The sequence below is a fragment of the Artemia franciscana genome, unplaced genomic scaffold, assembly GCF_032884065.1.
Source record: "Artemia franciscana unplaced genomic scaffold, ASM3288406v1 PGA_scaffold_52, whole genome shotgun sequence".
Lineage (NCBI taxonomy): Eukaryota > Metazoa > Arthropoda > Branchiopoda > Anostraca > Artemiidae > Artemia > Artemia franciscana.
Genome location: NW_027062693.1, coordinates 485,878 through 504,844, shown reverse-complemented (window position 1 = coordinate 504,844; position 18,967 = coordinate 485,878). Strand labels below are relative to the sequence as shown.

At 35.9% G+C, this 18,967-nt stretch overlaps 1 protein-coding gene across 3 annotated transcripts in view; it reads right to left on the bottom strand.

Annotated features, from left to right (window-relative positions):
- Window positions 1-18,967, bottom strand: part of LOC136041961 (nephrin-like) — a 201,499-nt gene that overhangs the window by 128,541 nt on the left and 53,991 nt on the right. For all 3 annotated transcript variants that reach the window (XM_065726771.1, XM_065726772.1, XM_065726773.1), the window contains exons 2-3: window positions 14,948-15,147; window positions 4,352-4,445 (exon numbers count right to left, since the gene is read on the bottom strand). In XM_065726771.1, coding sequence (XP_065582843.1) covers window positions 4,352-4,445; window positions 14,948-15,147 — 294 coding nt within the window. The remainder of the gene's footprint in view (window positions 1-4,351; window positions 4,446-14,947; window positions 15,148-18,967) is intronic.

The window sequence follows — 18,967 nt, the reverse complement described above, 5'->3', positions numbered from 1 at the left end:
CCAAACAGATCAGATCCGTTACGGTTATGTCAATCACGTATCTTGGTCATGTGGTTATTTTTCCTACCAAGTTTCATCCCAATCTCTCCACTCTAAGTGTTTTCAAAGATTTCAGGTTTCCCCCTCCAACTCCCTCCAGATCCGGTCGGGATTTGAAATAAGAGCTCTGAGACACGATATCCTTCTAGATATCAAATTTCATTAAGATCCGATCACCCGTTCGTAAGTTAGAAATACCTAATTTTTTCTAATTTTTCCAAATTAACCGTATAAACAGCATAGAACGAATAGAAGAATAAATAAACTGGAAATAGGTAAACAAAAAAAAACATTTAAGAGATATAGGGTAAATTGGACAGGGATTCCTTGATACAGAACATTTATTTTAAGGGACACACAAGATTAAAAAGATTAAGAAACGTCGCTTGAAAATGTTCAGACTAGTTTTTAAAAATGTCAGCAGTAGCATAAAGTAGCCTACCTATAAATTAAAGTCAATTGGGGAGATTTCTATATAACCTGTTCCTTTTTTCTAATAATGAACACCTCTTACAGGAGCCGTCTCTAGATTCTCATGCTCAGAGAATGGACACGACTAGGAGTTTCTACCCCGTCCTACCTGTGAGGATTATAAAAAAAAATGACTTGTCCCTTAACCCCAAACACATTATTCTAAAGTCTTCATATCCAGCTCTACAAAACTGTTCTTGAAAGTTCCGAAAAGATTTCCCGATTATGACAGAATATGCTTATTAAACTAAGAATAAAATTGGTTTTAGCTTTATGAAACTGACTGTATGCTATCTCAATATTGAAAAATACACGCTTGTCTCCATACCTTAGACATAAAAAACGTAAAGGCATACTGCCACTTAATTATTGAAAACATAATATTGCTTCAGACTAGGATGTTACATTTTTGGAGTCACTTACTAGTCGTTGTAGCCGTGGAAAACCACCCAGTGGTTGTTTTCAAATTTGGGATTAACTGAAAGTTGTAGACATTACCAATTATCTATTCCAACAGTTTGTGATAATGAACTGTAAGTAAGGAGCGACCCGGCTCAATAGTAACCCTAAAAAAGGAATTTTGATACCAATAGATACATGGAAAGAATCGGATTTTTAAGCTGGCTTCAAATATATAAGTTTCATCAAATCTAGTCTGATGAACTTTGTCCATTGTTTACATATGGTATTGGTTACTGGGAAGTATACAGATGTTTTAGAGGGGATTTTTTCTGGTAGGGGATCAAGGGAAAACGGTTACGTGGGATGATCTTTTCATGATGTAATTTGATGGGCGGGGAAATTTTCCCCAGATCTTCCAGCATTATTTAAAAATGATCAAAAATTAAACAAAAAACAAGTTTTTTTCAACTGAAAGAAGGAGCAATATTAAAACTTACAACGAATAGAAATTATTACGTACGTGAGGGGGTTCGCCCCCTTGTCAATGCCTCGACTTTTACGCAAAAGTTTTTTTTAGTATTTTCAAAAGAGCTATTTATTCAAATTAAACCCTTTGTGTTTCAGGGGTCATACTTAAAGAATTGGAACAAAATTCGAACTTTAACATGAAGAGCGAGGCATTGACGAGGGGACGAACCCGCTCATATACGTAATAATGTCTGTTAGTTTCAAGTTTTAATGTTGCTCCTTACTTTCAGTTGAAAAAACTTGTTTTGCTTTTTTATTTAATTTATATGAAGAGCGCATAGACAAACCGCTAGCTGATGTCTTATCTACCAAGAGAATTTACTGTTACCGAAGCATTTAATTAATCCTAGCGATCAGCTTACCGAGAAGGCGCACACTTTGAGAGATCACGCACGCTAGGTTGTATTTGCTAAGTGTACCGGAACTTTGCAGCGCAAGTAACGTTCTGAGATGTACACCAGATCACAGAAAGTGAGTGCCGCCTCCGATCCGGTGCTGTCTCACAAGACAAAATACACATTTCCACCGGAGCCTACAAATTGCGCCAAACAACGACCGTAATACGCAATAGTGATGCTATCCCAAATCAAAACACATTCCCAACTTACGGAAACGTGTTTTGATTCCGATTGAGCGGATGCTGTGCACCACGAAAAAAACACTTCAGGATCCATACAAATTAAAGCTAGATAAAAAAAAAACTTGTTTACGTTTTAGCTCTAAGGGAACAGCGAACTTTTCAAAACGGAAGACAAAAATATTTTCCAAAGGGGAAAACATGACTTAGGCTACATTTACTACTATCTCGGTCGTAATAAGTGCTCTTCAAATACTTAATGTTTAATAGCTGGGTGGCTGTGGAGTTTGGACGAACAGATGATGGGTTGAAATTAGGAGAGGAGGCTCTAACCTTTTATTAATAAAAAATCCAAATAATCAGTGATCTTTCTTCTAAAAAAAAAAATATACAAAATCCAGCATTTTTTTTGTATAGGAGCTTGAAACCTCTAATTAGGTTGTCTGATATGTTGAATCTGATATTACGATTTTTATTAAGGTCCTTTGCTTTTTTGAGGGAGCTTCTCCCTTTTTCGAAAATAAGACAAATTTTCACAAGTTGTCCCAGTTTTGATATATAAAATCAAACATATTTAGTTTAATATATTCAGAATCATCATAAAAACATTTTTAATACACTAATTGCAACTAAAACCCTTTTTCTAGTTTGGTTACTATTGCCATAGTTGCTCCTTGCTTACAATCTTTTGTTTGAAAAAAAAAAAAAAAAAAAAAAAAACGCCCTAACTAGTGGTGTTAATTTACAGAATTTTAAGTGGGGAAGTATTTTTCAACATCTAGGGGGAAATTGATGTTTCTTCAATTTGTCAATGAAAACGCGATTAAAAGGTATTTCAAATGAAACTGAAACCCCACAACAAGATATTTTTACAAAACCTAAGGGGACTACAAATCTATGTGGTCACTGTCCCCCCCCCCATCCTTTTAGTGCCACCGACCGTAATAGACTTTACTTTGCATTTAGCAAAACGGTGAAGATAACTGAATTTGATGAATTCTTCACAAAAAAAAAACTCCAGAGTTACTTCTAGTTTGATTTTCGAAAAGACAATTAATAGCCACTGGCCACCATGCAAAAAGTGGGTTAGCAAAGTAGCAATGTTCCTTGGCAGTTTCCAAATTTGTTGACAAATTTTGTCCGAAAATACCATTTCTAAATAAAAAAATTAAATTTTGCTCAAAGAAAAGCTGTAAAATACAAGTTGTGCTACTAAAATGTCGGCAGTTTTTGGAATTCTGTCAAATTCTGCAACTAACAAGTGCAATCACTTAGAGCTAACAATAAATATATAGCTGTGGGAACAAATAGACCCGTCCCTTATTCGGATGATTTTCCAGGGATAGTGGGAGGAGGTTGAGGTAAAGCACAACAAAAAATACTTGGTGCATAACTCCAGTGGGTGATCTTTCGGACCATTGTTAGGGGAATGTAGATTCATATGGCAACAGAGTCTAGACAGGTCCCAGCAAAAAATGAAAATGTTATTATGAAGGAGGTTCTCTCCAAGAATTGCAGGAGAAAATTTTTCTTATCTTTTCCCATTCCATTTTTTTTTTTTCAATTTCCCTCTCATTTTCCTATGTGTTCATATATGCAAAAAAAAAAAAAAAAAAAAAAAAAAAAAAAAAAAAAAAAAAAAAAAAAAAAAAAAAAGTTGTACAAGCGTTAACATAAGCAGCATTCAGCTAAATTATAGACATGCCAGCGCAAGTGAGACAGTGTGAAAACCCCTGAAATTGATCCTAAGAACCCATGGAGAAATAATTTTGATACTAGACAAAAAAAATGTCTAGCCCACCCTCCCCCAAAATGTCGAAACTCTGTGTACCGATATGCATAAGTAGGCTGGCCATTGGTCAGAATCTTGGGAGAGGACGTGAAGATTACAACAGTTGTACTTTAGGGCCACAATACTTCCTATGGCGTCATTCAAAGCAACCGTGAGTGTGTGTCTAAGGTGGGGAGGGGGTCCCTGCGTTACAAAATGGACAAGCTTTGACACACATTCTTGCCCTTTCTCCCAGAAGCTCATTCTTAAAATGTTACACATAGTAATAAAAAAACTGTTGACAGACACACTTGCTTTCATTTCTTTCATAAAGTGGGTGTTCCATTCTTCAATTTTGTAATGATTGAAAATAGCCCGTTCCGACCTTTGAAGAGGAATTCCCTCAACCCCTCTGTGTGCATGTATGATGACAAAAGGAATCCGGCAGTTTTTTTCGCCTTTAACAATATTTCTTTTTTTCTGGGTGTGGCCACCAAAGGGAAAATATTTCAACAAAAAAAAAGAAAACCTATTTTTGAAGCCAAACAAAATAATAATCTTACCATATAAAGTGATATTTGTATCCCTTGATAACGGTTCACTACCTTCGTATACCGTGCAAAGCCATTTTCCTTGATCACGCTCATCCGCGACAAACTGGAAAAATAACACATTAAAAAATCCAATACCAACAAATACACTGAAAACGAAACTCATAAAAAACATTCTTCACCACGATCAGCGACTCAGAAAAGAAATGAGTCTTTTTTTTCAAGTCGTCCTCTAGGCATATTTTAAGCTAATGAAAAATAATGTCTGTATGTAACATCTTCTATACAACGCATGACGTTATTACAGTACTATCATGTATCTTTTTTGCTCTTTAATGCAAATGAATATGACGTCATTTAAATGAAAAACGTTTTTTTCAGAGTTAGGGCTCTTAAGAATATCCATCCAAAGGGTGCACGTCCTGCCCATGACCCACCAAAATTATGCCATGCCCCACCGGTGGGCTTACACCCCACGTACGGTTTACGAATCGGAGAAACATTTCGGGGGTGGGGTTAAACCCCCTCCCCCTAGATACGGTCTTGCCTTCATTTAGTCCCATATGTTTTTAGCTTATATTTTGCTGGTTTTTCACCCACATTTCTTTTTTTTTAATTTGAAACCCGTTACAGCTAGAAACTGCATAACTGCACAGTGATCTCTTTTTATTACAAACTAGCTGTTGGGGTGGCGCTTCGCGCCACCCCAACACCTAGTTGGTGGGGGCGCTTCGCGCCCCCCCCCCCAAGCCCCCCCGCGCGCGTAAGTCGTTACGCGCCATATTAGTTACGCGCCATTGTAGTTGTGTCCCTATGTCCCACCTGTGAATATAGATATATATATATATATGTTTTTAACTACGTAAAACTTGCGAATATACAACATTCTTTGCTGTCCCATTGTCTGTGCATATAAATAGATTGTTTACCGACTCTTGAAAATGCAACATATAATGGTCCATGGGAAAACAATCCGTATTCAGATCTATACCTCATGATTCTAATGATTGCCCTTGAGCTTTGTTGATGGTGATTGCTAATCTACCATTCCCTGTGTCGCCATCGTCTTTTATATATCCCCTTGTGCCCCCCGGCATCCCCTTTGTAGTTTTGTCCCTGTGTCCAGGTCGTCATTTGTGTCCCGGTGTCCCAGTCTGTGATTTCTCTTTGAGTGTCCCGGGCGTCATTTATATTCCATGTGTCCCGGTGTCTCGGTCGTCATTTATATCCCCTGTGCCCCCCGGCGTCCCCGTTGTAGTTGTGTCCCTGTGTCCCGGTCGTCATTTATATTCCCTGTGTCCCGGTCGTCATTTGTATCCCGGTCTGTATATACATTCGTTTTTTTAGTTTTGTTTTTCTCCTTTATTTTTTTCCTTTTTTATTTTTTTTCTTTTTTAGTTTATTTAGATTTTTAGATTTTTTAGTTTTTTTATTAGTTTTTATTTTTTTTTTTCTTTTTAGTTTTTTTGTAGTTTTTACCTTTTTTTTAGTTTTTTTAGTTTTTTTTTACTTATATCCTGGTCGTCATTTATACTCCCTGTGTCCCGGTCGTCATTTGTGTCCCGGTGCTTTGTTGATTGCTAATCGAAGATTCCTTTTGTCCCGGTCGCTTTCTCTTTGAGTGTCGTCATTCATATTCCCTATGTGCCGGTGTCCCGGTCGTCATTTGTGTCCCGATGTCCCGGTCTGTAATTTCGTCAGTTGAAAACTTATGATGAAATAAATTTTTAATTTTTTCCCTTTTTTTGTTTTTAGTTTTTTTTTATTGGTTTTTACCTTTTTTTAGGTTTTTTAGTTTTTTTCTTTTTTCTTTTTAGTTTTTTTTTGAAGTTTTTATCTTTTTAGTTTTTTTATTTTTATTTATATTTTTTTAGTTTTCTTTTTCTCCTTTATTTTTCAGTTTTTTCCTTTCTTTAGTTTTTTTTCTTTTTTAGTTCTTTTAGTTTTTACCTTTTTTAGTTTTTTTTAGTTTTTTAGTTTTTTAGCTTTTTTTATTTTTTTTTATTAGTTTTTAGTTTATTTTATGGTTTTTTCCTTTTTTTAGTTTTTTTTTTAGTTTTTTATCTTTTTTTAGTTTTTTTTTAGTTTTTAAGCTTATTTAGATTCTTTTATTTTGTTTTCTTTTTTTTTGTAGTTTTTACCTTCTTTAGATTTTTGCTTCTTTTATTTTTTTAGCTTTTTTAGTTTTTTTTCGTTTTTTCTTTTTAGTTTTTTTGTAGTTTTTATCTTTTTTATTTTTTTTGTATTTTTATTCATATTTTTTTAGTTTTCTTTTTCTCTTTTATTTTCAGTCTTTTCCTTTTTTAGTTTTTTTCTTTTTTAGTTTTTAGTTTTTTTTTAGTTTTTTACCTTTTTTTAGTTTTTTTAGTTTTTTAGATTTTTTAGTTTTTTTATTAGTTTTTAGTTTTTTTTGTAGTTTTTGCCTTTTTTTAGTTTTTTCAGTTTTTTTTAGTTTTTAGTTTTTTACCTTTTTTTAGTTTTTTTTAGTTTTTTAGCTTTTTTAGTTTTTTTTTTCTTTTTAGTTTTTTTTGTAGTTTTTACCTTTTTAGTTTTTTTTCTTATTTTGTATTAGTGTGAAATAATTCAGACGTCATATGCGGACAAACATGACGTCACCTGATCCACAGATCCACACACAGACAACTTATTTTTATATATATAGATTGAATTCCTGATTGTTCATAATTTATTAAGATATATTATATGGTTGTGGAAGTTCCACCTTAAAGCATTCATTTTTTTTTTTTTTAGATTTCATATAATCAAATGCTCTGAACTTTTTCCAATACAGCGAATGCGCATATTAAGATCCTGAATTGTCATTTTTAACATGGGAAATAACTTTTATAATAGCGTTTTAGGGAATATTTCCAAGTCGTTTAAAGTATCCATGAACCAGAACGATTTTCACAAAACATGCATCAGATTTGCAGCAATAGTTGCAACCTAGTAAAGAGCGAACAACGGTTCATAGTAACTAAAACAAAATTTAAACACGTAAAAAAAACGGTCTAGTGAGAAAAAAATGCCATTTGTAGATGATTCAGTAAACTGATCGAAAAAATAGCGGGGGGGGGGGGGGTATAAAGTATAGCGGGTTTGCATTCCTAATGTGTCAGGTTCAATTATTCCGCACATTATGTAATAAGAGGTGTTTTTCTAACTTCACACTGTCCAAACACTTTACCCCAACCCCTTATGTGCACTATAGCCCAATATATATATATATATATATATTTATATATATATATATATATATATATATATATATATATATATATATATATATATATATATATATATATATATATATATATATATATATATATTCATCCTTTTTGTCACTTCTCTCTGTCTTGTCCCACGCTAAGCTAAAAGAAAATAACAAAAAAAAAACGGTTCCATGATGCGTCAATGAATGAACAACTTCAGCGGTAGGGTCTATATCATACAAGTACCCCTTACAGTTTTAAGTCTTGAACAAAAAGGACAATAACTTGTTTGCATGGGTAGTGCTGATATGTCATTACTCTAAACTTTATACCATACGATAAAGAGCACTGAATCCTTTCCATTGGACAAAACGAACCTTACATATTTTAAAACAAGGAAATAGCTTAAGGTACTCATTCAAACAATGTTGAATCCAAGTATCTGCTTTCTTGGCAACTCGACTTTTACCTTGTTTCGTCAGAATATAATTATCTGGCTTTATACATCTTTATTTCATCAAATTGAGTTCAATTTCATGAAATTATGTTACAAAAGATTAATGCTGAATTTCCCATATTTCTAGTCAATAGTAAAAATTATTTGATAATAGATTTATTGGTACTTATTATTTAAACGAAATACACCTAAGAAGTGAAGTTAGTTTAATCCTAATGAAATACAATCAATTTATTTGCATATTAGGGGGGGTGTAAAGGATTTGGATAGCACCCCTAATCTAACCTAGCCCCCCCCCTTAATTTGCAAATATATAGCCCAAATTACACAAGTCCAATGCATTCTGTCACCTGTCATTTATCTTTGTGGCTATGAAACCGGTTTTCTGAGATTTGACCTAAGCGTAATTCTTGAGTGTTTTCTATAATTAACAAGTACCGATTTATTTATGTCGATCCTGTAGTGTCGCAGTGGGTTTGACCTCGTCTTGGAAATACTGAACTCAGAGTTCGAACTCAGCTGCTGCGACACACTATGTGACTTGGAACTTGATTTTGGTGATAAGATTATGCGAAAGTGTCTTCATACTAATCCAAGCAAAAGGAAGAAGAAGAAGAAAAGATGTTTTTACTCTCCCGTCACATAACCTTCAAACATTCATAACCCGTTACCTTTACAATTTCTTTCTTTGAATCTAAGCCTTCACTAGACACAACAAAACTTTTCGGGGGGACGGGAAAGATACGGCACAATGTCGAAAAAATCCAAAAAATTTTGGAGTTCAAGGGGAGGCTTTTACCTACTCGGTCTTTGCTATTCAAACGAAATTTATCGAAAAGCATAATATTGCATAAACTTTTTAAAGCACATTTTTGATGCGTTTTTGAAGCTTGTTGTGTACCCCCCCCCCCCCCCATGAAAGAAAATCCTGGATACAGCGCTGGAGACTAATGAATCCAATGTAAAAAGTACATTGTCCTTTTGGTGTTAGTTATAGCTCACGTTTGTTGGAAAATACCTGATTTCAAAGGGAAAATAGGCTATACCTTGACACACACAAAATTTATGAGACGTAAACACAATGCAAGCAAAATTCAACTTAGCAAGACTTCAACCCCCTTCCCCATTACAAAATTCAACCGACAGAAAACTCAGCGCACGGAAACTTCAACCCCACAAATTCTTGTACTCCAAGCTGGGAGGGCGACTTCAAAGGTCCGATTCCTCTAAAAAAAAATCAAGTAATGTTTCCCATAACTCTAAAAATTATTCACACAGTTCTCTGATTTTGGATTAGCCCCATTCCCTGAATCAATTCACATACAAATACTTGGTTCAATCCAGAAAAAAAAATCTGCTTACCGTAACTCAACCCAGCTCAAATCATATTTGGAAAAGCTCAACCCACTGTCCTTTGCTTCAAGTGATCAGCCACCTTCTTCTTTGGCATTGACATTACTTAAAAAAATGGAATACCTAGAGGCCCGTGAACAAGTTATGTTCCAGGGATCAAATTTTGGCTTTTGGTGATTCTGATGATGGGGTCAATCAATATGAAAGATAGATGGAAAAACGAGATAGCCGAGTTTTACCAGCTTGAGGTTGGCTCGGTTGAATTCTGCGTGATTGAATTTTACGCATGTCATTCTCACCTATCATGAAGGTTACGTGCTTTGAAAATGATTTGCTTGATTACCTAGCTTGGATGGATCTCAGAGAGAAAAAAGTACTGTCATCTCGTGTAACGTTACCGAGTTAATTAATTGCTGATCATCATTTACACTATAAGCTAGGACAAAACCTTTGACTTATCAAGTGCCGTATGATCCAGGCTCAAAATAAATGGGATATGGACTGAACAATGCTGATAAGCAAAATCTTCAACCCTACAATCGACAAAAATTTCATATTCAAAAGTAAGAAATAACTGAAGTCTAAAATACCCACCGGCCAATTCTCATCCAGATTGTAGTATCAGACAGGAAGCGTTGAAGAAAATGTTTCCGTTAGATTCAAGTTGACGCTACAAGGCATAGTATTTTGTTATACCCTTTGGATCGATACAATTACTGCGACGGTAAAATAAATGGATTTAAGATCAGTTAACTCATCCAGACTAAGAGGAAGAGCGGTCGTTTTTTAAAAGGCCCATTCACACACAGATTTTTCGAATACCGAGATTGAGCTAGCACTAACTTGAGCCAATGAGGAAGTTCTATATAAAATCTAGTTGGCCAAATTAGCCCTAGCCAAGTCTCGGTATTAATAAAATCTCAGGTACTTGTCTGTTAACAGAACATTCTCAAGCATTAAGTATAATTTTCTAATTATAACATCAAAGAAAACTGGTTTCATATCTACTAATAAAATTGACTTGTCGTAGAACTCATTGGACTTGTATAACTTGGGCTATATACTTGCACATCAAGAAGGGTTGGGGTTTAGGTTACTTTACCCCCCCCCCCTAATGTGAGAATTTATAACCCCAAATTATATTATCATATAAACTAAAGTATTCCATTATGATTATGTAACTTCATTTTTCGACGATGTTCTGTTTAACAGACAAGTATCAAATCGTATTGCGAATTGGCGATAAACCATTCAAAGAAAGGTATCTCTAAAGCCTTCAAAACTTTCCAACTGTCAAAATGAGTAAAAAAAAAACCCCTTTAGTATGTCTCCCCAAAAATTCTGATGTTTTGGCTTGACCGGTACAGCACTGCTATTCGTTTTATTTTTCTACTTAATTGTTTTCACAATTCACTTTTACTGTTCGAAAAATTCATAACTAATAAAGGAATAATTGAACAGAAAGGCGTTTGCTTGATTCAAAAAAGAAACTTACGTATTATACCGCCAACACTCAAGTTTACGCTGTATAAAACTCAAGAACAAACCGGTTTTATCTGTCTGTATTAAGAAACATTAGCTTACGTTCAGTGGAAAACAAGAGCCGGGTGGCAGAATACATTGGAATCATGGGCTATATATTTGCACATTAGGGAGGGGGAGGTAGGTTACCAACATCCCCCCCCCCATAATGTGCGAAGATATAGTCCAAATTTGGTTCTAAAGTATTATATTTTTCATCCTGTTTTCGTATTTTTTCATTAGGATTAACCTAACTTCACTTGTTGAGTGTAGGCGGTATAATACATAAGCCCCCCCCAAAAAAGACCACTTTTTTAAATGGCCTTCTTAGACTCTAAAGTATTCACGGGTTACTCAGAAAACGCAAGAAGTATCCCTTTGGTAACTCTGGACTCCTATTAATACAGAATTCATCTCATGTTGTATTTCGTAAAAAAAAGGTCACTGGATAAACCGTCCAAGAATCCCTGGACTAGAAAAAAAAATGATGAAACGCATTTCTGCTAAGCCAAGTTTTCATTTGGCTTTGGGCCAAAGCCATCATCAGACTTTTCCTCTTTTTGGAATATTTGCAAGTCTAACCATAGTACTTCGGTTTTCCAGTTAAATTTTTAGAGAATTCTTCCGAGAAAACCCATTACTCGGAAACAGATAATGTCAATAAAGCTAGTAGCGCTGCTTTCAAATAAAAATAGCAGCAATAATATTCAAATATCCATATAGTGTATAGAAAAAAAGCACCCCTTCAGCCTGGATTAAAACTTATTTTGAAAAATTTGACTTATTTTGAGGCAAACGGAATAATGTGAAATAATCATTTTTAATCTTACCGGATATCCGACTTCAAAATTAATCTTAGGCTACTGAAGGAATCGTCTAACCTTCTGGGGATCTCTCCTTTCCCTTGTTGGAAGACTTGAACATAATTAAAGATGCTAAAGATAAAAATTCGATCGAACGTTTTCACCCTTTTTCTTCTTTATACAGAAATTTAGCTAAAAGTACAATTTCTATTTTCACCCTAAGAAGATCGGGTACTTTTGTCAAAGGGTAGAAATCAGACGAAGTATACAATTCAAAATCCCATTCAATGGCCTTCCCAAATCCAATAATCACAACAGTTGCAATTCCGTCCCAGCTCCCTGCCCTAGTCGGGCAGATTCAACTCTAGGCTATACATAAATAATCTATTTTGTTTTTCCAATTTGCTTTATTCGGGATAACAAATCAATAGATGATGAACCATACTTCAAAGAAAATAATGGCAACTTATAAAACTTGTGTACATAGTCTAGGAGCTATATGACCCCAGTAGTAAGTGCGTCAACACGGGGAGGACGTCAGGAGGCTTGCGCTCCCTATATTTTGGAGATTTTCCTTCTTTCTTTCTTTTTTTTTTTTGGGGGGGGGGGGTATTTTCATTAATGAATACCTTTTATTTTGTTTTCATTGAAATATTATTAATTAATGAAAAAATAAATTTTGCTTCCCCTCCCTAAACATCCATTCATTGATGCCATTGCATATAAGGGAGAGGACTAGGATACAATTGCAGTGATAGTGATTATTAGAATCGGGAAGAGCATTCGACGTGGAATCGAACAGTATATTTCTCTTTTTTATATCTAATATATGTCTTTTACACAAAATAAAACAAAGTTAATGCCAGGATACGAAAGCTCTAACTCTTGAATGATATCCCAGTTTTCAATGAATTTCCGAATAAGGCTTTGTTAGTAATTATAAGCTCTAAACATAAGAAACCTTAGGAAAAAACGGAATTGAGTAGAACAAGACTGATATCCCGAATTATTTTTATAAACAATGTTATATAGAATAGACTGCAAAAGAACAAATAAGACCTTCACAAAGGATTGGAGAAACAATTCTAAGTAAGTTTGCAAATAGTTCCTCATACGCAGGAAAAGCGAAAAAAACAATGACAACAAACTAATAAACCAACCAAAAAGGGTTATAAACAGAAACATTAGGGTTAACAACTGTCACTAGTAGTGACATCTAAATTAGGGTTGACATTAATCGGGGAGAGGCACGTGCCCGCACTAGATTTTGAACATATCTTTTTGGGGTATTTTATTAGAAATACCTTTTTTTGGTACTTTCACTTAAAGCCATGAAGAAAAATACCCCCCCCCCCCTCCATTTAGATTTTCTTGAATTGACGCCACTGATATATAGCACTGCATTTTATACCCTTGATTCAATAATTGGCACTTGTTAATTAACGAAACACACTCAAGAATTACGCTTAGGTTAGATTTGTGAACCGGTTTCATAGAAACAAAGACAAGTGATAGAATCGATAAGAAATATATAATTTGGGCTATATATTTGCAAATTAGGGGGGAAGTAACTTAGACAGCGTGAAGATAGAAAACGATTCTTACTTCACAATTTGTAGAGTAATTGTGGCTAACAAATTTTGCATGCAGAACCACTACATTTTACCGCCACCCCCTAATATGCAAATATACGGCCCCCATCTAATCCGTCACTTGTCATGTGGCTATGAAACTGGTTTTCTCATATATAACCCAAGCGTAATTCTTGAGTGTTCCGTTTACTTAACAAGTACCCAATATGTTCGTTCAGTGCACCTTCAAGTTAAAAAAAAAGAATTGAGTATTATTTTATATAGGCTACACTAATATGCAAATATCAGAAGATTTTCGGGGGAGATTTGCATCACAAAAATATCAGCCGTGTACGCAAAGACAAGCGGCCTCAGGAACCAAGTCGCTCTCCTAAACAATTACAAGATTTTGAAAATTGCTTACATTACAATGAATGATTATGGATAATATGATCATGATACCTTTTGATACACCTGATAATATGTCATGATACCTTTTGCGTGTTTTTCCTAAAGAATATTCGGGCGGATCTAATTCGGGGTTGAATCCTAGAGTATATTGCTACCCAAAAGTAAAACAGTTAAAAATAGGGACGAAACCTTTTAAGTGACAGTGAACACATATAAAATTTTTCAACTGGATATTTCGAACATATATAGTGTTCATCATCAGCAGTAAAACTAAAAGACATGGATAAAAAAAACAAAATTTGTACCTAATAAACTAATTACATATAGTTTATTGCTCTTATTTTTTTCAATGCAACAGCGGAGGCAAATCTCTTTGGTATAAGTTTTGTTTGTCTTATTATTAAGGGATAATTAAGGTGGGGGAGGAGGAGGGTTCGCTGTTGTATACTAAAATTCGCAAAACCATCTGCAGAACTTTTTACCATGCAAATTTGCACCATATTTTTTTCCTCTCTTGCAACTATTTTCATTTGCCTTATTCTAAGCTGCAAGTTAAAAAAAAAAAAAAAAAACACTAGCGTTGAATGTTTGGTACACAAAACCAGAAGTCCTCATGGACTACCTTAGAAGGTCTCAGGATTTCAACAAGAATTTTCAACTAAAAAGCTAGACTGATATTCAGGCGTGTAATGAACGAACTTTTTTGAGGGAAAGGGGACAATATTAAGCACCTTTTATTGGATATTTCGAATTAAGTGTCCACACATGGGAGAAAAGATACATACTCAAGAATTTTGATCTACAGATCAAACAATAACCAGTTAATACTTGTCAGTATTTGAAGAAAATTAGTTGAAACATACGCTTGAAACTTGCTCAGTTGAAACATACGTTGTAGGAATACTTTTATTAAATATTTAATATATTGAGAGGGTATTTTGGTTGAGTTAGGTGGTATTTAATATAATGCGTGCTGTGCGACCCACTACCATAATTCTATTTGTAGTTTTCATTATTTCTAGTTTTTTTTTGTTGTAGTTTTGTTACTAAAGTATTGTATTATCATATTTTTGTATATTTCATTAGGATTAACCTAACTTCACTAGTCGAGTGGGTACCATATATTACACAAGTATCGGGGAAGATTTTGGATATTAGGGGAGGGGAAACATACCTATTCCTATCCGCAAGCCATAATTATTTGCTCGCCTACAAATCATAAAAACCTTTAAGTAAGATAACGAACTTTGGACCACAACTTCAGACAACAGTCACTTTACCTTAATGCCACATTCTCCTCTTTCTAGTACACCACTTCTTGTGTATCGAGATGTATCTCGGACACGAATGGCTACGCCATTCAAAGTCCAAACACAATCTTCCGCCTCAAGAGGTTTGCTACTTCGGCACATTAATGTGATCTCTTCACCAGCTTTGACCAACGGATTCACAGGGGATATATCAACAGCTGCGTATGTCACTATAATTAAGAAATATTATCAGTAGAGTGCATATCAGGGTTGTTCCCACCCTCTAGTGATTTATCACTTTTTTTTAGTGATTTATTATATTTTCTAAACAAAACAATCCCTAAATTGGCACATAAATTAGTAGATTATTGAATAAAATCCCTAAATCAGCCAAAAAACCACTAAAACCTAGTGATTTCTTTAAAATGGTTGTCAAAGCTCAAAAATGAGATAATACAACATGGATCAACTTAGGCAAGAGCATTGTTTCTGTATTCAGTCCGGTTAATTCAAAAAAGGTGGAAAGGAAATACTGTCTATTTTTTATAATCAGGGGGGGGGAATTTTATCAACTGATTCAGAGGCAACGCTATAGCGTATAGTAAAGGCCCTACGACTCCTGTGCTTTATATTTATTTATTGTTTTCCCCAGAGGTACTTCATATGGATGGGGTCTTATAAGAGTAAAAGTGACCAGTGGGCAACTGCCACCCCCCCCCCCCAAGGCCCTTCATTCCCAAACGCATCAGATAAAAATTTTTAGGCAGTCATTTTGTTTAAAATTCGAAGAGTATATAACAAAACCTCTGTGTCGATACAACCCCCCGGAAGCGTTTGTAAGCATGCCCTGGGGCATATATGTTTCTTATGGAAGGGATGCTCGTATAAACTTCAGAGAGGGCTCATTGATTGGAAATTGAAAGTTCTAGTTAATCTTTAAGATCCAAAAGAGATAAGGGAAGCCCCCTCCCCCCTCAACGTCCCTTTTCCTGAAACCGACCCGATAAGAACTTTGAGATAGCCATTTTTAAGAATTGTTCAAAGACCATATAACAAAAACTCCGGGGTCGACACAACCTCCCACGGCCGGGGCAGGCGTTTGTAAGTTATGCCTTGGGGGCATATACAGTTCTTATGGAAGGGATGGAAAGGAAATACCGTATATTTTTTATGGGGGGAGCAATTTTTTCAACTGATTCAGAGGCAAAGCTATTGCCTCTGAGGCCTTACGACACCAATGTTTTATTATTTTCCCCAGAGGTGCTTCATATGGAAGGGGTCGTCGCATAAACTTCGAGAGGGCTCATTCGACTGAAAATGATAAGCTGTAGTGCCCTTTTAAGAGTCAAAAGTGATCGGAGGGTAACTGCCCCCCCCCCCCCAACGCCCTTTTTCCCAAATGCATCCGATAAAATTTTGAGACAGTCGTTTTGTAAAAAATAGGTCAAAGATTATATACCAAAATCCCTGCGTCAAAACAACACTCAAGGCCCGGGAGCAAGCGTTGCAAGTATGCCCTGGGGGCATATATGGCTCTTATGGAAGAGATGCTCGTATAAACCTCAGAGAGGGCTCATTTGATTGGAAATTAAAAGTCCTAGTTCAATCTTTAATATTCAAAAGGGATAAGACGGCAAATAGCACCCCTCCTCCCTTCATGTCCCTTTTCCTCAGACCCATCCGATAAGAACTGTGAGATATCCATTTTTTTAAGAATTGTCTGAAGATCATATAACAAAACTCCGGGGTCAAAACAACCCCCCCCCCCCATGACCGGGGGCAGGCGTTGTAAGTTATGTCTTGGGGGCATATATGGTTCTTATGGAAGGGATGCTCATATAAACTTCAGAGAGGGCTAATTTGATTGGAAATTGAAAGTTCTAGTTTAGTTTTTGGGAGTCAAAATACATAAGAGGGGAACTAGAGCCCCCCATGCCCCTTTTTTCCAAATGTATCCGATAAAAAATTTTATATAGTCATTTTGTTAAGAATAGTTCAAAGGTCAGCAAAATCCCCCAGGGCCGTGGTTTTTATGGCACTTGGTATTAACCAAGTGACATATAGGATCGCAAATTCTGTCGGTCTGTCTGTCGGTCCCGGTTTTGTTACTTCAGGCACTTCCAGGTAAGCTAGGACGATGAAATTTGGCAGGCGTATTAGGGACCGGACCAGATTAAATTATAAATAGTCGTTTTCATGAATTGACCATCTGGGGGGGGGGGGGGGTTAATTCGGAAAAAATAGAAAAAATCGAGTATTTTTAACTTATGAAGGGGTGATGGGATCTTAATGAAATTTGATGTTTGGAATGATATTGTGTCGCAGAGCTCTTATTTCAAATCCCGACCAGATCCGATGACACTGGAGGGATTGGAGGGGAGAGCCTAAAATCTTGGAAAACGCTTAGAGTGGAGGGATCGCGATGAAACTTGGTTGGAAAAATAAGCAGAAGTCTTAGATACGTGATTGACATAACCGGAACGGATCTGCTCTGTTCGGAGGGGGGTCGGAGGGGGGAGGGTTAATTCTGAATAATTAGAAAAAATAAGGTATTTTTAACTTACCAAGGAGTGATTGGATCTTGATGAAATTTGAATTTTGGAAGGATATCGTGCCTCACAGTTCTTTTTTTAAATCCCAACCAGATCCAATGACATTGGGGGAAGTTGGGGGGGGGCCAAAATCTTGGAAAACCCTTAGAGTGGAGGGATCGAGATGAAACTTGGTGGGAAAAATAACACAAGTCCTAGATATGTGATTGACCTAGCCGGAACGGATCCGCTTTTTTGGGGGGAGTTGGGGGGGGGGGGTTAGGGTCAATTCTGAAAAATTAGAAAAAATGAGGTAGTTTTAACTTACGAAGGAGTGATCGGATCTTAATGAAATTTGATTTTGGGAAGGATATCATGTCTCAGAGCTCTTACCGGATCCGGTGACACTGAGGGGAGTTCGGGGGGGAGGCCTAAAATCTTGGAAAACGCTTAGAGTGGAGGGATCGGGATGAGACTCGGTGGTAAAAATAATCTTGAGTCCTAGATACGTGATTGAAATAACAGGAACGGATCCGCTCTCTTTGGGGGAGTTGGAGGAGGGGAGTTAATTCTGAAATATTAAAAAAATGAGGTATTTTTAACTTATGAAGGAGTGATCGGATCTTAATGAAATTTGATATTTGGAAGGATATCGTGCCTCAGGGCTCTTATCTCAAATCCCGACCGGATCCAGTGTCATTAGAGGGGGGCCGGAAATCTTGGAAAACGCTTAGAGTGGAGGGATCGGGATGAAACTTGGTGGAAAGAATAAGCACAAGTCCAAGATAGGTGACTGACATAATCGGATCCTTTCTCTTTGGTGTAATTGGGGGGGGGGGGTAATTCGTAAAAATTAGAAAAAATGAGGTATTTGTAACTTACGAACGGGTGATCAGATCTTACTTAAATTTGATATCTAGAAGGATCTTGTTTAAAACTCTCATTTTAAATCTCCAAAAAGGAGGAGAACAGGGTGCAGCAGGAAAAAAACTTCCATTGCACCAGAGAAACAAGGGCAATAGCATCTAAAGGGAAATCCACCTCAATTAGAGGAAAATTAGAAAGCGTCGGCACACTTCTCGCACTGTCAATAATTATCTTGCCCCATGGAAGGGCCTAAATACTTAAATTGAGGTTAAAATTCTGGTGAAAAAAGGAAGTCACCAGACCCCTTGAACACCATTAGTTCATGACCTTGTTATCAGCTTATTCTCTTGCCTTGTTAAGCCAAGCTTATATTATAAAAATAATACATATACACTGACTGGAGATACATTTCCGAAGGGGGTGGGACGCAGCAGGGGAAAACTATCCGCTACACCAGGGAAAGAATAATAAGATTTAAAAATAAAAGCCAATTAAATTAGAAGAAAACAAGAATTGTTGTTACGTATACAACACTATCAATAATTGTGACTTCACCCATTGGAGGAGCGAGAATATATATCTTGAAGCCTACACCTTCTTGCTAAGCAGAAATAATTTTGTAATTTAACTACAGTAAACTTTTTGCTTTGGT